Raw genomic sequence first — 22040 nt, forward strand, 5'->3', positions numbered from 1 at the left:
GTGGCTTAAGAGATTTACAATAGCAGCCTGATAACAAAGAATTACAGTAATCCAGTCAAGAAGTAACAAACGCATGAACTAATTTATCTGCATCACTTCGAGACAGAAAGTTCCTGATTTTCGATATATTAAGTAGATGAAAAAAGGCAGTCCTTGAAGTCTTTTTTAATATGAGATTTGAAGGACATATCCTGGTTGAAGAGAACTCCAAGATTCTTGACAGTGCTGCTTGATACCAGAGCAATTCCATCCATAAAAAGTGTATCACGTGACAGCTGACTTCGAAGGCGCTCTGGGCCTATCAAGATAACTTCTGTTTTTTCTGAGTTTAGCATCAGGAAGTTGCCAGTCATCCAAGTTCTAATGTCTTCAAGACAAGCTGGTCGGTCTCTTCTGGTCGACAAATACAGTTGAGTATCGTGGGATACTAATTAAGTGGAAAACTGTCAGTCATTCCCTGCATCTCATTAATGACTGCCTACATGAAAGACACGCTGTCACCAAACAGTCCTTCCTGTCCAACATCTTATTCCTGCTAACAACGTTGAGGAATACAGAGAGATAGACAACTGTGTCCGGAAATATTTTAATGTGCATGTTACTTTCTTTGTACTGTCATGAATAACACATCATATGCAGTGCTTGTCATCGGAGGTGCGTTCTGCTGAGAATACTTGATGACATCTTTCATTGCTACCACAAGGTGGTACCATAATACAGATTCTTAAACTGAACATGTTTGTAAGTCATTTGTTATTTCTCTGTGAAAAGAACTGTATTTTCATATTCTTTGATAGATTAATGTAAGGCGCATATGTCAAACTTGGGGCCCGCAGACCAAATCCGGCCCGCCATAGTCCAGCCGGATGACTTTGCTATTGTCAGAACGGTCCTCAGGCATGCATGGCCACTTCTGCTCCTTTTATATCGATCCCCTCACTGTCCGCTGCCGTTTAACCCCTCTGAGATTGGTACACCCACTTTCACTTTTTGATCAAACAATAACAATATTTTGTATTGCTAATATAAACCATTCGACCATGTACATTATTGGTGAATTGACTAAAGTCATAAGCAATTTAAACTCAAAATAGTAATTTTAAAAGACCATTGCTACACATGCCACGTAGTAGTTTTCACCTGTTCCACAGCAAAATTATGGTGTGTAGTATAACAAAAAACAGACACGCTAGACCAAATGATTCATTAATATCCCAGTTTCGTATTTATTCTTAAACTAAAAGCACCACTATAAAGCTAGTGTTATACATATTTATATAAGCATAAGAGTAAAATGTAGCATTCACCAGTGATGCTTTTGAAACAAGTATATGTTCTATTAATTGTTAAAGGTGATGTATGTAGGTGACAAGTAAGTGCAGATCAGATCATGTTGTTTGCTGGTTGGTTAAAACAATCTATACATTTGGGATTTTCTGCGATACCCGGAGTTGGACCTTCATGCGATAAGGTTTGGGAGTCAGAGTGACCCCATAGACTGGAGTGAAGTCTGGCTCTCCTGCATCCTCAGGCCAGATGAACTTAAACTTCCTCAGCAGCGTCACCGTAAACAGGAAGAGTTCCATACGGGCCAGACCCTCTCCGAGACACATCCGAGGGCCTGAGACATACAGAATACAATATAAAAAAGTGCTCATAGTCATGCACTTACCCTCACAGTGTTGTTTGTTTCTTATGCTCTCCTACCCCCACTACTCTCTACCCTCAACGCCCCACTAAAACACTGGGCTCCCAGAACAGAGTGGATAAAGCTTTAAGAGTAACACTTTCCCCCCTTTTTAGAGTAGGTTATAGACCTTCAATAAAGCTTATAGTTGGGGCTGGTTCACGCTTGCCTAGGCCAAGACTGCAATGAGACGTTCTACATGACAACCAGTGTTGCATATTATACAGATTCTGAAGCCACCTCAGGCCATTTCGTATCTTGTGATATTGGTCTACATCAGGGGTCTCAAACTCGCGGCCCGCGGGCCAATTGCGGCCCTCGGGCCGATATTTTGTGGCCCCATCCTTAATATGAAAGTGTAATGTTAGTGCGGCCCGCAAGTTTTATACTGTAACCCCACTGTCAGCTGCTGTGTGGGACATGTTATGATGTTCTGGTTTCCTACTGTGTGCTTGTCCAGTGAACGTGGCATGCATGTGACTGACATGGGGGGCGGGTCGTGTGTGTCGGCCGAGGTGCAGAGAGCAGGAGGGTGAAATTCAGTTTCCTGCCCTCTTTCGCGCAGGTGATCATGTGACTAAGCGTTAGCATCGCTCGTTTAATAAAGTTTTCCTTTACGACTCACACTAACAACACATGAAGCATCTGACGTCACCGACGAGCGTCTCCGTCCATTACTACGCAGCTTCGATTCACGTAACTTCACGTTTGGCTATAAAGGAATTCCACGGTCACATGACCTTAGGTCTCCCCCGCTGAGTTAAAGGAGGACTAGTGTTGTAGTCTCATTCGGACCGATCCCCCAGGGTGGGGTTCAATGACTGCTTTTGAAAGTGAGTGTTAAGTTGTGTTATTGTCGACCATGCCGTTCGGACGCTAGTCTGGCCCGCGTTCGGTTGAAGTGGGCTGCATCTGGCCCGCAGCTGATTTGAGTTTGAGACCCCTGGTCTACATGAATATAATTGATTTGACGAGAATTGGAACATACATACCTGCAGAGAAAGGCATGAAGGCCTCTGGTTTCACAAACTCTCCCTGGTCATTGAGGAAGTTTTCAGGGTTGAATTCATTTGGGAATTTCCATTGGCCCTCCTCATTCAGCACTGAGGTGAGATTAGGGATGATCAGAGTACCCTGTGGACAAGACATGAATCAAAAGAGGAATGAATAATTTACAGAGATGTACATTCTCAGCAGAGACGCCTACATTGTTTTACACAATAGTGACAGAAAAGACAGGACCAGTTGCTTCTTACCTTGGGGATGGAATATCCATTGAGCTCTGTGTCTTTAGTTGTACAGTGGAAGACGCTGAGTGGAACAGTGTTGGCTACTCTCTGGAATTCATGGATTACGGCCTGGATGAAGAAATATTTAAACATCATGTTCCCATACTTAAACACCGGCTCTCAAAAGATCAGCCACACAAAAAAAGCAGCAAAATGGGAACTGGCACAAGGATTGGTATATATGTGAAATGTGAATTGAATTTATCCCAAGGATGTACCCACGGGTGAACATATTGAATCCAAGATTTATTGGCTATGAGAAAAGTGTGAGATTTACCTGCACATAAGGCATGTTGTTTCTGTCCTCAGAACTGGCCTGATCCTTTCCCTCCAGCACCATGTCTATCTCCTGCTGACAACGCTCTGACAGAAACATGAAGGATGATGAAACTAATTTGCAATATTTTTGATACATTGGAAAATAGTATTATAGGAGTGGATCAATGTTAAACCTATGCGATAGTGGAGAGGAATTCATCCTAATACGTGGCGTCCCCGATAAATAACAAAGTCATTAAAAAGTCTTCTGAGCACTTATTGTAAGTCGCTTTGGTTAAAAGCGTCAGCTAAATGACATGTAATGTACTTTTTTTCACTGCTAGAAATGACCTGATTTTCAGGGAATGGTGAAGAAGGTTAGTTGGTTTCGTTCGCAAGTAGGTGTCTCTGCTCTAGCCCGAACAATGTAGACATTCATATTTTACATATCTGTTGACATTAATGTTAATGTAGCGTGAATGAAATCACTTTGATATGGCTTCTTTCAACTTTGACGAAGAAATATACCGGGCAAGACATTTATGAGAAACCAGACTTCAAACTGATCGCGTCAGTAAACTAAAGAATCTTTTTCTTGTGTTTTACCGACCTTCATACACAACGACACCTATATATTTTCCATGACCTATTCATCAGCCGGGCTTCAATCAGTACTTTCCTCTATGAACCAAATATGTTTTTTCAGAAACTGATACATGACTCAGGGTGAACTAGCTGACCATATACACGTGCATAGTTAGCAGCTATTAAGGCTTCTTTGAGACGCATTGGTATAACTACTAAACTACTAACTACAGCCCTGAAACTGAAGCAGTCCAATGGAATTCAGCAATCGTTGATTTAATTATTTACACCTGCCAATTTCCTACTTCAAACTGCCTTCTGTTGAAGAGGCTGTCTTTCTGGAATTTGCCAAAGGCCTCTAACAATGACCCGTGGTACACTCGTGAGGGTGGATCTTATTGTCTCAAAGGTGAAAATTGTTGAGGGGGAAAAACTGAAAGCCTTTACTGCAGGGACATACATGATCTATTGCTATTACAAACACTACACTAATCATGCATAACTGGAGTGAGAGCTTTCTGCATATTTGTGGCTACAAGTTGCATCTTGTCACTGATAGGTTAGGGCTAAGAGGTAGGGTCGATTTACATCAATTTGGAAGCACAATAGTTCCCTCCCTGGCATCATCAACCAGCATGCCACAGTGTGCTTGGGAAAGACACCTGACCGGTAAACAGTTCCCCAAGGCTGTGCTGTCCCTTTTTAAGAAAGAGACATTCATTTAATGAGACAATTGATATGTGTTCCAAAAAAAATACCTTTTCAATTCAGGACTTTTACAAAAAGTATTTCTGTATAAAAGAATCTACGATACAAACAATTATGAGCATTCCTTTGTAGAATATTTGCATACCTTGTACTTGTGGGTAGTTCATTAAGTAGAGGAAACCAGTAAGGAGAGTGTTGGAAGTAGTGTCAGTCCCAGCAAAGTGAAGATCCAGAATGTACATAGTCAACTGCTCTTCTGAAAAGGACGACCGATCATCACCCGGCTAAAGAGAGGAGAATGACAATGCAAATGTGAAACTTCGAACTTTAAGGGCAATATTAAATCGTTCATAATCATACCGACATCTAAAATGTTTTACTGCAAAATCATGACATCGCCTTTTCTCCTTGTCTCAGTCCTATCTCAGAAACGCTGGCTGGCCAGTTCACCCAACCCCCTGCACCTCCCCCACCTCCCAATCCTAAGCTTTTGTCAAAAAACAAGTTTGCATTATTCAAAAATGTACCCATCTTTTCTGTGTTCAATGATTCACCTTATCCAGCCGATCCAAGTAGCAGTCAACAAAGTCGCGCGGCTCTCCAGGCACTCTGGTCTGCTTGTGCTCATTCATCAAAGTTTTTGCAATCTTCTGACATGTCTGAAAAACATTCACGTCAACATTCATAATATATAATCTACTTTTAATTGACAAAATGCATGCAGAGAGAGAGAGAGAGAGATTAACCTACCTCAACGTTCTTAAAGGCCTGTCGGAAGGGCAGTGGCAGGCTTCTGATCAAAGGAAAGGAGTCATAAAGCTGTGTAAATGAAAAGAACACGTAATTTTAGATTATTTAATATCAAACACGTATATTCTGCATCTTGGCATGAATCGGTCTGAACAAATTATTTTATTATCACATATGGGCTAAGACTCTGTGCTTTGCTGGAAAACAACTCTTCTGTGAGTCAAGGCGAGTAGGTTTGCAAGGATACACATCAATCCATGCTTACGATGCAGGTGCACAGTTTATTCGGACCATCAGTTACTTTAGTGTGGCTTTGGGAAATTCTGGACTGAAGGTTCGTCTTTGTGCACCCCTAGACTGGCAAACCAACGTTTGCGGAGATCTCCATCCATGAATTGGAGGCCAGCGACGGGTCCGCCATAGTCTGCCAATGACGGGTTGTAGAAGTGGTCATATTTGCGAATTTCTTTTTTTCTTCTTGCGGATATTTCCGACAAAAACTCTTCAATCTGATTCATTCTCTCGTAAAAAATCTTCGTTTTAATAATGGCAGTATTAGGCTATGAAACTGAGACTCCGGAAACGATGTAGTTAGCAGACCAATCACAGCCTTGCGGGCTGCAGGAGGCTTGCATAGCTTTTGATCCTAGTCTAGAAAAATGTGTCGACTCACGGAAGGCGGGGTAAAAAAGGCACGCAAGGGGCTCTTGCGTCTGCGTGTCCTTGCGTCTCTCTGAAAACGCGCATGCATAAACTAGGCTTAACTCTCGCGGTTAGGCAATTGTCAGCTTTGCAAGCAACACTACCATTAGCTCCAATTGTAGCTTTTCAATTTGGGCCAACGGACAAACAAAACAAAAAGGCTGAGTATGTGGTAAACATTATACCTGCTAACAACCATCTTAGCCTGCTAAAGTTGGCTCTATCACCACCGATCAATGAAGTACGGCCCCACTGAGCCGCAAGTTTAACTGAAGTCAGATGTATCTGATATCTCTGAGCGACATTTGAAGGCAGAAGCATGCCTGTGACTCACCATAGCCCATGGCCCATTGGCTATCTTGGCATTCTCGGTGAAGCATTGAACAAGTGTTTTCATGGTCTCATCCTGATACTCAAAGCGTTTTCCAAATAGAACCTGGCAGATGATGTTGGAGGCCGCATTGTGAAACATGTTTTGAGGACTGAAGGATTTGCCTGGAGAAGACAACATGTCCACTTAAGTACAACACAGTATTGTGCAACAAAATTAACTTACCAATTAACAAGCAAAAATAATCTATCTTTCACATTAGGATAAATTACATCACATGTCATTTAGCTGATGCTTTTATCCAAAGAATCTTACAATAAGTGCATTTCAACCATAAGAATACAGACAAAGGAACAATAAACAAGAAAGTGCAATTTCATCGAGCTCCACATTGTAACATTATCAAATATTAGTAATTTGATGTCAGTGTCCCTGATTAAAGTGAACGCTGCCATCCATGGGAGGACAGATGACATACCAATGCTCTTCTCCAGCGTGTCCACAGTATATTGTATCTCTCCATGAATCCTCTCCTCCATGCTGTCCTTCCCCATTCCAAAGTTCCTCAAGTTCATCAGAGCAAAGCGACGTTGCTCCTTCCAACTAGAACCGTAATCTGCCAGAATCACTCCTATAAAAGGCAGAGTGGCACAAAAGCATACATAGAAATGTCTCAAGATATCACGGTTTACTTTGATTATAGCAGAGTTTCTCCAGAGCTTGTTAACTTTCTAGCATGATTTATCTTTTCCTCTCCTCAATATGTTAATGAGAAGATAGATGGTTCCTTCAATGCATAAGACCATGTTGTTTACTTTCTTACATAAGAACTAGAATGACTTTGCGTGTCACCATCTCGTTTGGACTAATTGTGTAATGTTGTGCAATGAAAGGGCTTTTACAGCCAACAGAATTGAATGGAGTTTGACTTTAAGTAAACAAAAAGAGGAACAACATGGCTTTCAGAAAAGACTTGGTTGTTGGAATAATATAGAGTGTCGCCTAACATGTGAGTGGGCAACTGCAGGACAAGTGCATACAAGTTTGATGACTGATGAATGGAGGTCAAGGTTTGATGAAGAAAGGCGATAAGTCCTCTCCAGCTCTGCCTCTTTTTCTCTGGTTAACTGAATTGTAAAACATACATCAGTTACATAAGACTCTTTTTTTCCCTCCTTTTGATTAGAGAGGTGCCTTCAAACCAAATGCAGCTGCTCTGTATTAAACAAAAACTTAATCCTATAACCCCGGTTTAAGCCTCCCTTCACTGGTTACCGGTAAGTGTGGGATTTATCACCTTTAAAAGGCACTTTGGGGTTTACGTCCTAGTCAAACTGCTGATTTGCCGCCCCCACATGAGCCAGATCATTCAACAAAGATGATTATAGTCTCCGTGTGACCTTCATTTACTGTATAGCTCAGGTGCCTGCTTCTACCTTCTCAATATTTCCTATCATGCTGTTGAATAGGTCACACATTTCAACGTACTTTGTGATAATAGCGATAAAAAAACTGCACATTGACCCTTGTCAACAGTGGGTGAGTGGGGAGCACGGCCGTCCTCCAATCAGAGGGTTGGTGGTTCGATCCCAGGCCCTGCTAACCCCGCATGTCGATGTGTCTTTGGCAAGACACTTAACCCAACATTGCTCCTGTAGCTGTGACTACAGTGTGTAGTTGTAGTCGGAACGGGTGAATGATGTCATGTAGTGTTAAAGCGCTTTGAGTTGTCGGAAGACTAGAAAAGTGTCGTAGAGTCCATTTACCATTTGTTTTAATAACATATATTGTGGGAGCTATAATCCAGTTATTTATACTAAAATATAGTTAGTTGGGTTAAGTGGACCAGTATTTGGGTAATACTGTGGGCACCCGCAGGTTACTTAAGGGCATAGCCAGGTAGGACCAGCATGCACCTGGGTGACTAATAGTTTCTTTTTACCAGCGAGATAGCGAGCCAGAGCACTGCATAGGAAGGTAGCCAAGTTTTATTGTATGTGTTTGGCGGACTCTGCAAATAAATGTGAACAAAAGGAATCGATTGCCTTGACAATCCGCTTTGTTGCTTCCTGACAAAAACAAAGCAGTAGGTGCAGCCAGTGGCCATTTGTTTTAAAGATTTGTAGGACAAATGGCCACTACATATATACTCACACTGGTGACTTTCCCATCTCTATATGGACAAAGATAAGTGAACATTGGAATGTTGTGTTGCTCTTTTTAAATAAGCTATGATGGACGATACATTTATTAGCTGCTCATTGAAACATCATGTATGTCCTACCTTTTCTCTGGGTGCTGTCATTGACAAACAGGTCTTGGGGTCTTCCAGCGAAATCGACACCCTTGGTCACCAAAGCCTCCTTTATGGTCTTCATCCCATTCATGACTACTACTGGTTTGGGACCGAGAAATAAACTATAGACATTTCCATAGGTCTTCTTCAACTGGGAGAAAAGAAGATGACATGGTAGTGTTTTAAATAAGTTAACTTCAGATTGTTATTTACGTCCAGCAATTCAATATAATCAAAACAACATGTTTTCTGATATAGTTAGATCTTTATGCTCTAACCTGGGAAATTAGGTTAGCAGTGTTAAAAATATTGGACGAGCTTAAACAAACTCAACAAATTAAGATGAAAAAATGTAATTCATGAGAATCATCACATAATGAAAACATTAGGAGAAAAATTAAAACAACTAACGGCACATTACATCAAGCACCTGACCTTGGGCCTTGCAAATACTACTTTGTGTGCAAGTTAGACAGCACCTAATAAGTATGCGTGACCTCAGCTACTGGTTGGCCATAGTCCAGTAGTTAAGAACACAGACTGTCAACTCTGTACAGGGAAAACGTCCGTAATCACCTATTGCGAGTAAAATAGAAGCATAATGACTTGACACTTAAAGACTTGTCACGTTTTTATTTTTCACATTTTGCCAAAGGTTTAAGTGTTGAAATGTTCTCAACACATTTTGTGATAGTGATTACATTCATACAATTACAAGAGAATGTATTGGAAGAGCCACATCGTCCGTTTCAGCTGTCTTACCCTCTCAAAGTCCTTCAGGGGGTTCTCTAGGCTCAGGTCCAAAATGTTCCCCAGTATCGGCCAGACTGGGGGTCCTGGTGGAAAGTTCTTGGGCCTTCGGGATTTGAGTTGAACGACGATGAAGACGACGCAGATTAACAGCAGGATTATTGACGCAAACATGGTGGAAGGGAAAGAACTGAAGAGTTTACTGGCTTTCTGCGAGTGTTTCTCGGTTCTGAATGCTGACTCCTGTAGTTATATTTTGCTCACCTGTGGGTGAGTGGAAAACAGAAACAGGTTACACTTTGAGAGGCAATTCTTCCAGGATTTGGCTTGAATTGCCCACCAAAATATCAGTTTATATAGTGCTAAACTTTTTCCGTAGTTTGACACAATTATTGTCATGGCTTGTTAATAGAGGTGAATACAGCAAACCAGTTACACAATACGATGTAGAGAAACGTTTCTTTTTTTTCAGATACTGTAGATAAAAATCAGAGGCATTTTTTACTTTTACGACCTTCTACTTGACTACATTCCAGAAAGAAATATAGATTCTTAAACCTCTTCAATTATTCGTCAGATTGTTCCATACATATGAACATACGAAGAGCGTCAACGATATCTATCTTTATAAATAATGACCAATATGCCAAACATTTTACACTTCTACAGGTTCTCAAAAACTACTTTTTATTTTTGTTGTATTATCTATTTCTATAGATAATCGTTTGACCTGCAGTCCGAAACTCAAAATAAAAAACATTAAATCATTTATAATAGCGTTCGACATCTTTTCTCGTTTTTTCCTGCGTTGAGATTACTTTGAATACTTTACTTGTTGTGGAATTCCCAGAATAGCACGAGCGTCATACGTCAGTCACCCCAAATGACGTGATTGTATTTATTTTATTTACGTTGGGTTCAATATGATAAAAAGGAGCCGAAGCGCAGCGGCTGCTCGGGCCGATGAGTGACGCGTCCTGCAGAACATGCAGGCGACCCGAGTGAAGAAGTTGGTACCGAACCAACCACTTAGTCTTCATCCTCCCAAGTGTTTTCTCGTGAACCTGAAAATAAAGAACAAGTCTTACCTTCATATCGCTGCTTTTTAAAGCGTGGATCGGAATCACTATTAAACTCCCGTCATGAACGAAACCACCGCGCACAGGACGCGACACTGCGGGCTGCTGTTGTTTCATGTGGTTACGCAACGATCTTGTCTGCGCAGTTAACTCCCTCTGAAGGTGGTGTATTAGCCAGCAGGGAAACAGGCCATTCATGCACTTTGGGTGTGGTCTAACTTCCACACAATATAATAGACAGAGAAAATATTGAAGGGATTTGAAATATTTGCAGCTCTGACTGCAAAGGCAAAGATCTTGTGGTGCACAATGCTGCAAAATGAAAAATATGATTAACTGGTTGACAAAGGCGTTTGCTGAAAACGTTTAAATAACAGAATGCGTTATTAAATAAGAGAAAACCGGAAAAATCCCAGAGTATACATCTGAACATACTACTGAGACAGAAACAGATACTTGTTTCATCTGGTTGCCATTAGTAAAATACTTTATAGAGTGTGGGGGGGTAGTATGTCTTTCAATCAGAATATAGTACTCAAAGAAAAAAAGCATTGTTTAGTTGTTTGTTACTCTTACCTATACCGGTTTAATTTATACCTTAACTCGATTCCTGCAGGGGGTTGTAGCTTTTTTTATGGTGAAAATGCGACCTTTGGGTCCCTAACCATGTTTGCCTTACGCACCGTATTCATGTTAGACTGTCGCTGTGTCTCAAAGTCGCTGGGCTGCATCCTTCAGCAGCCTTCGCAGACCTGGGCAGCAACCGCGTAGGCTGAACCGAGCGGTCTCTGAAGTGGGGCGGTCTGGCCTGCGGGGGACTTCCTGCCCGTTGCCAAGCAACCTGCTGGGCTTAAAAACAGACGCCCTAAAAGCCGAAAAATGTATGAAGTACCGATAAGTAAGGTCATTTTCTTCGTATTTAATTTAGGAAGATACGTTCTCCTCCGGAGTATGATATATTTCACGCTGAGATAATTTTCCAAACATTTTCCGGTTAATGTAATGGTAATGTATAATACTTTTTATATAAAATTACTTTCAGCTAAAAGGAATATAAACAATATTAAGGCAGAGGAGATTCCATCAATGTTACTAAAAACTGTCAGGGGATGCGAGTGGGGGTGGAAGGCAGGACTCAAAATGCAGACTTGCAGGAACAAAAGGACTTTAATAGTCAAAGGTCAAAAACACAGGAACCGGGAGGAAAAACAGCAGGCAACATGTGTGACGAAAGACAATGACACGACAAGTGACACAAGAGACACACGGCTTAAATACACAAGGGAGGTGCAGGTGATTGGACACAGGTGGAAACTATTAGACAATCACAGGGGATGACGGGACAAGGCAGGAAGTGAAGTTACCCGGGGACACGAGTGGCAGAAAACTACAAAATACAACAGGAAGTGAACCACACCGTGACAAAAAACCAATTGACCAACACATGTATTAAGTTGTATGCAAGGACTTCTTATTTTTCTATTGAACAGGATACAAGCTATTTTAACCTTAAGATATTTCGGAATAAGTTACAGCAGCTGAATGTCACCACACACATCGTTCTCCTTCAGCTTGATGCTGCTTCCTCCTGGTCCATAACACAACTAAATGTAAAGTTCATAATCACACAACAAAACAAAAGGAGCAAAGCGAGTTAAGTTTCCTTGTGTATTTATTCTGTAACGTTCTACCTTAGAAAATGATATTTCAGCTTCAACTACTTGAGCTCACTTTGATCCATAACATAATAATAGTTATATTACATAATATAAAGTATAAACTACATATAAAACCGTCTCAGCCTCAGTTGGATGTTTGTCAGCCTCTAAAGTGTGAAAGTTGAGTCATTAAAGTGACTTTTGAGGAGCTGCCGTTAATGGCGCAGCGGCTCCAGGGAACGTGAGCGTCTCGTTTTGTCTTTGTTATAATTGTGTGTTGGTACATTGATGTCTATAAAAACAGTACATGGACTCAGGGGGGATTCAGGTGAGAGTCTGGCTCAGGGGCTGTATGAGGGGACTTAGCGTTATCACTAAGAGCAGTTTATTCTAAAGTCTTATGTGAATTTGAAAAAACACGACATCGGTTAAACTACGATGTCATGTCATATTTTATATTATAACATTTCTATCGGTAGATATTCAAGTGAATTCTATAATTTAACGTTACATTTAAAGTAAACTCTCCCCGCTGTTGGATTTTTTGCTCATTTCCGTTAGACAAGCGCCTTAAAATGTGTTAAGATGAAAAAGCAGTGAAATGAAAAACGTAAAAATGATTTATTCCCTTTGTGCGGCCCTCTACCAAATTGGCTAATTGCAATCTTAGGTTTGCTGCCCCTTTGGCTGTCTCGTTGTTGTTCTTTGCCATCAGGCACAGGTGGGAGTGATGTTTCGATGCAGACACACAAAAGATTTTCCAGCGATGATTGTGGTTGAGGTTTGTAATTTATTGCAGGCAATTGTATAAACAGATGAACATACCGGTTGAACGTGCTCCTATTGATGGTGGTCTGTCTTCGTGGTCTGGTGAGAACTGTCTGGTGCTCCCCTACCTCTCCCTCGCTTCCTGTCACCTACGTCCCTTATGTACACCCATGTGCACCTAATCACCACCACCTAGTGTCCAAAGTGTCAATATAAATACAGTCTAACAAACAAAATATACTTTGCCAACAACAACACATAATGGCCCCTACAGAATGTCTGCTTTGGTTTTGCTTGCAGCTAGATGGCGGAAGACACAGTTTAACTATCCTGAGCCTCCACCCCCATTTTCACTACTGTGTAACACAGTATATCCATCAGATGGTTGTCTCATCCTCCCTCAGATTGCATCCTTGACAGTCAAGGAAGCCGAGACCAAAAAATGAAGCAAAACCATACTATGTCAAAGATGTCCCACTTCATGATCTATAACAAGATAAACGGAGACAATGTTTAGGTATCTGAAGCACAATGACAGAGGTGACGAAGGTTGATTATTAATGGTCTAGTTCAGCAGAGGGCGCTATGGCAATAAGATCAAGCCCCGCCTCTGTCTCCTATCACGTCCTCCGACTGGGTTTAAAAATCTGTGAACTAAGCCTACTTGCCCATCTTGTTTCAAACTTATCTGACAACATGAGCGGAAGAGGAAAGGGAGGAAAGGGACTCGGCAAAGGAGGCGCCAAGCGTCACCGTAAAGTCCTCCGTGATAACATCCAGGGAATCACCAAGCCCGCTATCCGCCGTCTGGCTCGCCGCGGCGGAGTGAAGCGCATCTCCGGTCTGATCTATGAGGAGACCCGCGGTGTGTTAAAGGTCTTCCTGGAGAACGTCATCCGCGATGCCGTCACCTACACCGAGCACGCCAAGAGGAAGACTGTGACCGCCATGGATGTGGTCTATGCCCTGAAGAGACAGGGACGCACCCTGTACGGCTTCGGAGGATAAACCCCGACTTCTGTTACCAACACACAAACGGTCCTTTTAAGGGCCACGCACTTTCTTTGAGGAGCTGATTACTGTAATGATGAAAATGGGACATATTAATGCAGATTCCAATGCATAGTTCTGTTTGAATAATGCGCAGACCAACAATGTATTGATATGGTCACATTTTTAATACCTTTCATTTCTCAAAATAAAACTTTGCAGATTGCAGAAAGACATGGTTCAACCATAAACTGGGTTGACGTGGCACAGGGGTAGAGGGTGTGCCGCGAACGGCAAGGTTGGGGGTTCAAGACTTGCTGCTCTATGTCCCATATTGTATATAAGTAAGTAACTTAATGCTGTGTAAAATTATAGTTTCTATATACAGACAGCCAACTCTTTCTGACTCCCAATATTACAACACGATCCTGTAGATACACTCAGGATCAACATCAACATCAGGAGAATATGTCCTCTTCTCACCCAGAAGGCAGCGCAGGTACTGATTCAGGCTCTTGTCACCTCACGCCTGGACTACTGCAACTTCTCCTGGCAGGTCTCCCTGCCACCGCCATTCAACCTCTGCAGCTCCAGAATCCAGAATGCAGCAGCTCGACTGGTCTTTAACCCTCCGAAATTCTACCACACTACTCCACTTCTCCGCTCTCTTTACTGGCTACCGGTGGCTGCCCGCATCCACTTCAAAACCGTGCTGTGAATGGATCAGTTCCAGTCTACATCCAGTACATGGTCAAACCCTACATCCCAACCTCCGCTCTGCATCTGCCAAACTACTTGTCCCTCCCTCACTCAGTGTTTTTACATGATGGTATAAGTCGATTTCAGTCCGACTAAGCCAGTTATTCGAATCCATGTAACCACGCTGACTGAGGCCAAAACACTCAACAAGATCACCACTCTTGCTCTTCCTAGCTCCAAAATGGTGGAAAGGCTCATTTAAGAGCCACCCACTCCCCCTATGTAATTTATACTTAAGGAAAACGTATTAGACGCCACTCAAAGAGAACTGAAAGTGCTAGTCGTGGTTCTGAAACCAACCACAAGCTTTTATAAGCAATTACCACCTAATTCCAAATGCCTAAAACTCATTTTTGATCAAATACCGTGGTGACATGTAAATATCGACTAGATGCAAAATCCACTGTGCTGTTGCTACAGAGTGTACGCCATACAAACTCATGTTCCTCATGCTCTTATTTCATGTAATAGAAAAATAACAAGTCCTTGCTAATACATGTGTTTGCTGTTGTGTTTTTTATTGACAGTGTTGAGTCTATGAATAGACGTTGAAACAACTTTCACTTTTGTACCAATTTGCAACTTCTTTTCAACGTCTGGCCATAGACGTCATTTCAACGGATAAATTGCCTGCTGGAATCTTACAAGTTACATACTTAGTCACAGTTGTCATGTTAACAGCCCTTAACAAGGACAACACATTGTTTTATTAATTTGTATTTATTATAAATATAACACAAAAATAAAATATATTTCAGGGAAATAAACTAAGGCATTGAAAGTGCAGAAAAAACATGGACAGGTTAGGTTAGAATTCAGTGTTTGTAGCCCATTTTCTGAATCATTGGAACTTCATTTTCAGATTCTGTAACAAGACTTGGCTGTGAGTTACTTGTTTTGGGATAGTATACCTGAAATCAGTTGCATCTCCCTCATTCACATGCACAGAACACCCCTCAATTTCAGATTCCTCTAGTCAACATGTTTATTCAATTCAAATCATTTTATTTTTGTTCAGCTTTGCAATCTGTAAACATGCAACATCCTGTCCCAAAACCCCCAAAATGTAAAAAACCTTCACCCGGGAGAAACCTGAGGGGAAAACAGCAGAAAAGTAGGTGTGCAGAGTATGAACAACTTAAAGATGTACAGTGAATCCAATTCCTACGACAGAAATTATTCTAATATTGAGAGTAGTAAGCCAGGGGTAAGGCAGGACCACTGCAGGCACAACCGTCATCAGATGTAACCTCCATCAGATGCAACCACCACCCACAGAAACCTGTGAGCACAAAGCACAAAGACTTCAAGGAAAGGGCAAAGTTGATCTTTTGGGTTTATGAGCAGCAGCAGGTGTGTTAGAACCCTAATTTATAGACTGTTTACTTATTACATTATAAACAAGATAACAATTCATCTGCAACTTATGGCATTTTTGGAGTAACATTTCCAGGTATATCACACAGTATTGTGCTATAAGCACACAGTAACTTACAATGTTTTGGCCCTCGTTTACAGACCACAACTTGTTGAATTCAGCTCCCTTGCAATCTGTATTTAGCCCCCATTGCTTAAAAAACGCATTTTCAATATGAAATGGGAAAGACAATAAAATGTATAGGTATAGTTGCAACCTAACACATTACCAACACCAAACACACGAAAAATATTCTGGGATGTTTACTTTTGGTCCAGGTCATCATGCTGCACGCTAGCATGCTAACTAGCAAACTACCTGCGCTAACGCCAACTAGCTTAACAAAAAGGACAGTCTTTCCCGTATCGAGTGGGCAGCACATGTAAAACAACTGGTTATAGTTCCAGGTGTGCTTCAAACACTCACGTACTTAGAGCATTGGAGCCGGTAGTCGTGGTTCTATCAGCCCGTTCATGTCGCTCTGCTGCCGTAACTTTGCCTCGTGCTGCACCCGGTCGAAGCTCTGCAGGCGTCGAACACTGAGTCCGTAGTTTAATATTTATGACGTTTTAAGTGAAATATTAAATAGGTTAAATACAAGTCTTCGTGTAGACCAAATTTCGCCGACCAGTTCATTATATAATGAAAATCTAACGTAGTCTCTTTCAACCTTACGTTACAACATGACACATTTATCAACAAATTGACGTTTTCTGGCCAGTTGATTTTTCATCCAATAGAGAATTGAAGAGTTGAAAAGCTGTTGAAATGAGGTCTTGACGTTCAGACCTCGTTTCAACCTTATTTTAACCATATTTCAACGTTAAAATAAAGTCCAGTGCTCACTGGGCAATGCTTCAAACTGAAAAGCCAAATGTTTCCGCTTTTGTTAAGTTTAAATTAAACCGCAGATGTTGGTGGAAGTCAGAATTACGCCATAACGCTGAATAAAGGTAAATACATAGAAAACATGTATTCCTATGTAAATCAATAAGATACATAGAGATATAAGACAGTTTTGAAACACAATCATCAGGAAATGGTCTTTAGAAGAAGTGGGTGGCTCTTAAAAGAGCCTTTGTGTTGGCGGTCTACATCAGGCTCACTTGGAGCTGGTGTACTTGGTCACGGCCTTGGTTCCCTCAGACACAGCGTGCTTGGCCAGCTCGCCGGGCAGCAGCAGGCGCACAGCGGTCTGGATCTCCCTGGAGGTGATGGTGGAGCGCTTGTTGTAGTGAGCCAGGCGAGAGGCCTCACCGGCGATGCGCTCAAAGATGTCGCTCACGAACGAGTTCATGATGCCCATGGCCTTGGAGGAGATGCCGGTGTCGGGGTGGACCTGCTTCATCACCTTGTACACGTAGATGGCGTAGCTCTCCTTCCTGGTCTTCCTCTTCTTCTTGCCGCTCTTGCTGACGGCCTTGGAGACGGCTTTCTTGGAGCCCTTCTTGGGCGCTTTCACAACCTCAGGCATGATTGGAAACTTCTCTGTAAACTGAGAATGCCTCAATTTAGACAGCACGGTGTTCATATATGAACTAGATGCAAAGTACACTGTGCTGTTGCTCGAGCGTGATTGGTTGCCTTCTGTGTGATACTGCGCATGCGTCACAAACATCGCATCTATGCGGATTTCCCTGTTGAGATTGAATCACTTTAGTGCTCTTGATATAACACAAGATTGTTTATATTTTTCGTTTCACAACAGAGTTGCATGTTGAGAATCATGTTGTATAAATCATCGCATGCACTGAAATCATCTAATGACCGTCAAACAAACCATTCACAATCACAGGGCAACCTGTTGATAATTACATACACACACACAATTCCTGACGTGTAGGGACGTGACACACACCTTTCTTTCATTCAGAATAGAGACAAATACATGTAATACAAATACATCTAAAGGAATATTATATATTTAATATTTGTATTGAAAAGGAGATGTGGCGCTTTAAAATGTCAAATCCTTATTTTGCAATCTGTAATCTTGCCTGTAAGTGCTCCAGTTACCTTTTTCTAAAAGTGAATCCGTCTACATCCTCCAAGTGTCGGATTTAAAACTGTTTTATGCTTCAGCTGCATTAGTGTCCCTTCTACGTGATACATTAATAGGCTGAGATTTAATGAGAGTTGTGCAACTTTATTAGGATGACCGTAAGAAGGAGGACGACATAATAGACAAAATATTTCTTACTTGAGATGGAATTATTAGTGGATGGTTATTGTGGCACAAATGACCTAATGTGGTAATGACTAAAAAAAACTATGAACATATGAGGATCACAGAATGTTTGCTTAGGAATACTTTTATTTAAAAATAATAATAGTAATGATAACTTTGAGTTTGAGTGTGTTTGTTGATTATAAGTTGAGCTATGTATATTATACATCAATAACATTTCTCAGGACATAAAAACTGAAAACAACTAAGAGAGAAATTTCACCTTATCGTGTCTCGAGCAGACAGCTTGTTTTTTGGGCTGAAGTAGATGCACCGTGAGTTATTAAGTTGTTCATTGATCTAATCGTGAGTCATGTTCTTCGCTGTTCACAGTTGATCTGCATACATAATAATGACAATATAATAATGACAGCACTAAAAATTCAAAATTTTAGTGCTGACTTCCTTCATCAGCTGAATACTATTACACACCATCAGTGGTACAATAGCAGTGTTATTGCAACGTTCGAGTTTCCAAAAAAAAGGCCACATTGGTTTTTCAGTATATTTGATGATTCAAATATGTTATACTATTTATAATACAATTTATTAGCAGAAGACATGACCACAGTGAGCAGCTCCTTTGAATGTTGGCATAGAAATACTTCATTCGTAACTTTATGATAGTATAATAATGATTACATGTGTTATGTTCACCAAAATGTAACTGCATCTGTGCTGATAGAATTCATCAACACAATATAAATAATGGTTTACAATAATAGACCTATATGCATATGAAAGCTTCCCAAAAAACTAACATTAGTGGGTCAGTATATTTGATGATAAAAAGTTGTAACTGCGTATAGTAAAAGGTACTATTAGCAGAAGAAATGTCCACAGTGAGCAGCTCTGATGGGAGGTCTGATTGAACTGTAACCACCATCACTGTGTTTGCTGCTTCCACAAAAACTCCAGTTTTTTAAATACTGATCAACATCTGATGGTTGTTTTACGTTGACACCATGAACCAACATGTGGATAGTTTGGAAACCCAATTTTGATGGAGACTTGATGTATTTTAAATACTTTTAAGAGAGAAATGAGTGGGAAAAGCCGCCGATCACTGCTGTCCACGGCGCTGAGTAGGTGATGTTTGGAGGCTCCTCAAACAAAACGCATCGATCATCAGAGCTCTACGTGACCTGAACACGAAGAGAAACTAGTCGGCTATCGGCTCCTCCACCTTCAGCCTCCAGCACCTGATGCACATTTAGTTTTTAGTCTTTAATCAGTGGAGAGAAAACACAAGTGACTCGACTTTCAGACTGCACGAGGAGCGCCGGGCTGGGTTGAGTCTCTACGGTTCTCATGGTGCGTTTAAGTTCAGTCCGCTGCTTTGAGCTCTTCATCAGTCTCACTCTCTCGAGTCCTCGACGACACAAACGCACAACAACGGGACAACATGGCAGAAGTAGCTCCAGCTCCAGCCGCCGCCGCGCCCAAAGCAGCCAAGAAGAAGGTGTCCAAGCCGAAGAAGGTCGGCCCCAGCGTCTCTGACCTCATCGTGAAAACTGTGGCCGCATCCAAGGAGCGGAGCGGCGTGTCTGCTGCCGCCGTCAAGAAGGCTCTGACCGCCGGAGGATACGATGTGGACAAGAACAAGGCCCGCGTCAAGACCGCCATCAAGAGCCTGGTGGCCAAGGGGACTCTGGTCCAGGTCAAGGGGATCGGGGCTTCCGGCTCCTTCAAGATGAGCAAGACCACCGCCGACAAACCGGCAAAGAAAACCGCTCCTAAAGCCAAGAAGCCCGCGGCGAAGAAACCCGCAGCGGCCAAAAAGCCCAAAGTAGCGGCAGTGAAGAAAGTTGTAGCCGCTAAGTCACCGAAGAAGGCCAAGAAACCCGCAGCGGCAAAGAAGGTGGCCAAGAGCCCCAAGAAGGTAGCAAAGAGCCCCAAAAAGGTGGCCAAAAGCCCTAAGAAGGTGGTGAAAAAGGCCCCTGCAGCCAAGAAATCTCCAGTGAAGAAGGTCGCTAAGCCCAAAGCCAAGAAAGCAGCACCCAAGAAGAAGTAAACTGATGTGACAAACACTTCCATAAAAGGCTCTTTTAAGAGCCACCCACTCCTTCCTCAAAGAGCTTTGCCTTTATTTATTTTTTCAGACTTTATAGTGTTTTGACTTCTTAAAATTATTTTAATTTACTGTATTTAATTGAACTATACAACTGCTGGTGGGAAAATTTAGGAAATCCACTATTTTCGAGCCAACATGAGCTTCTAAAGACCATTTTATAAGAAAATATGGTTTTACTTATTCAAGGACAACACCTGCAGTTCTTTGATATCCAAATGTTGCTCAGACTCCAGAATTTGGCCCATCCATCATCACTGAACATTTGTTTTAAATGGAGAAAATGTACATTTCAATTAAACATGTATAAGATTGTAAGAATTAGGACAATTCCAAGTAAATACTGTTATAATACATTTAAAAAATAAACCCATCAGGAAATAGTTTGTAGACTAGGTGTGAAGCTATTTCAACATGGAGCAGATAAGGCACAAATGGCAAAACATTCCCTCAATTATGTGGAGCAGAAGCCAAGAAGAAGTGAGCTGATATCAGTCTGAAGAACAAACACCTCCATTAAAGGCTCAATCCTTCCTTAAAGAGCTTTTTTCCTGCGAGACTATTCTACAAAGAAATCTTGTATAATACATCTTTATTATACAAAAGCATCCAAATGTTGCGTAAAGTAGAAAACATGTTTTTGATTGTCACAGCCTGCGAAAGAGCATCCGGTTATTGAAACCTTTATATTACCCATCTCATGCTACAATCAATTTAAATTCTAAAGGAATATTTAATATTTGTATTGAATAAGAGTGGCTCCTTTAAAATGTCAAATCCTTATTTTTCATTCTGTAATCTTGCCTGTTTGTCTTCCTGTTCCCTTTCTCTGAAAGTGAATCCATCTACATCAAGTGTCAAACAATGTCTAAACGGTTTTATGCTTCAGCTGCAGTAGTGTCCTTTCTACGCGATACATTAAAAGGTTGTGAGGTATTTATTAAGTTGTGTGACTTTATTGGGATTATCTTAATAAGTAGGACCACATAATAGACACAGGAGGATCACATCTCTTTTCGTGTGGGTGGGTGGCTCTTAAAAGAGCCTTTGTGGTAGATGGAGGTCTCCGGCTTTACTTCTTGGCGGGCTTCTCGGTCTTCTTGGGCAGCAGCACCGCCTGGATGTTGGGCAGCACGCCGCCCTGAGCGATGGTCACTCCGCCCAGCAGCTTGTTGAGCTCCTCGTCGTTGCGGACAGCCAGCTGCAGGTGACGCGGGATGATGCGGGTCTTCTTGTTGTCGCGGGCGGCGTTTCCAGCCAGCTCCAGGATCTCAGCGGTCAGGTACTCCAGCACGGCCGCCAGGTAGACGGGGGCTCCTGCGCCGACACGCTGCGCATAGTTCCCTTTGCGCAGATGTCTGTGGACGCGACCGACTGGGAACTGGAGTCCAGCACGAGAGGAGCGGGTCTTTGCCTTCGCTCGGGCCTTTCCACCGGTTTTGCCTCTGCCGCTCATTGTTAGACTGTTTCAGGGAAGGAAGTGTGTGTGAACGCGTCAAACCCTCCTTTATATGTCCGCGGAGCGGGCGGTACGGTTCCTGACGCGCGCACCAACCAGAGAAGAGGCTCCAGACAGGAAGACAGAGGGCGCGAGCTCAAAGTTTTTGGCGGACATTTTTAAATCATTTTCCGCCAATGAGCAGCGGAGACTCGCTCGTAGAGTCGCGGCTGAGCTCCAGGAGGAGTCCTCCACCAATCAGGGGCCGGAGGTCTGA

At 42.0% G+C, this 22040-nt stretch overlaps 3 protein-coding genes and 1 pseudogene across 5 annotated transcripts; 1 reads left to right on the plus strand and 3 right to left on the minus strand.

The window, feature by feature from the left end:
* Positions 1–1202: 1202 nt before the first annotated feature.
* Positions 1203–10604, minus strand: LOC120809068 (cytochrome P450 2F2). 2 transcript variants are annotated; one of them, XM_040162643.2, is made up of 12 exons: positions 10445–10604; positions 9369–9620; positions 8595–8757; positions 6789–6941; positions 6314–6474; positions 5278–5346; positions 5082–5186; positions 4673–4811; positions 3254–3339; positions 2944–3045; positions 2680–2821; positions 1203–1621 (listed from the first exon to the last, which is right to left on the minus strand). In XM_040162643.2, the coding sequence occupies exons 2-12, from the start codon at positions 9528–9530 to the stop codon at positions 1419–1421; spliced, it is 1485 nt and encodes a 494-aa protein (XP_040018577.2). In that variant the 5' UTR covers positions 9531–9620; positions 10445–10604; the 3' UTR covers positions 1203–1418. The 2 variants fall into 2 exon arrangements, with proteins under 2 accessions (XP_040018577.2, XP_040018578.2); XM_040162644.2 differs by having other exon boundaries at positions 9369–9462; positions 10445–10578.
* A 6489-nt stretch (positions 10605–17093) lies between these two features.
* Positions 17094–17535, minus strand: LOC120809693 (histone H2B 1/2-like). The gene has a single exon (XM_040163693.2). The coding sequence runs from the start codon at positions 17499–17501 to the stop codon at positions 17130–17132; it is 372 nt and encodes a 123-aa protein (XP_040019627.1). The 5' UTR covers positions 17502–17535; the 3' UTR covers positions 17094–17129.
* Positions 17536–19603: 2068 nt separating this feature from the next.
* Positions 19604–20295, plus strand: LOC120809069 (histone H1 pseudogene; annotated as a pseudogene). Its single transcript, XR_013454653.1, has one exon. The product of XR_013454653.1 is annotated as a histone H1 pseudogene (transcript).
* A 1085-nt stretch (positions 20296–21380) lies between these two features.
* LOC120809074 (histone H2A) lies at positions 21381–21807 on the minus strand. The gene has a single exon (XM_040162651.2). The coding sequence runs from the start codon at positions 21779–21781 to the stop codon at positions 21398–21400; it is 384 nt and encodes a 127-aa protein (XP_040018585.1). The 5' UTR covers positions 21782–21807; the 3' UTR covers positions 21381–21397.
* Positions 21808–22040: the final 233 nt, after the last annotated feature.

The sequence above is a fragment of the Gasterosteus aculeatus genome, chromosome Y, assembly GCF_964276395.1.
Source record: "Gasterosteus aculeatus chromosome Y, fGasAcu3.hap1.1, whole genome shotgun sequence".
NCBI lineage: Eukaryota > Metazoa > Chordata > Actinopteri > Perciformes > Gasterosteidae > Gasterosteus > Gasterosteus aculeatus.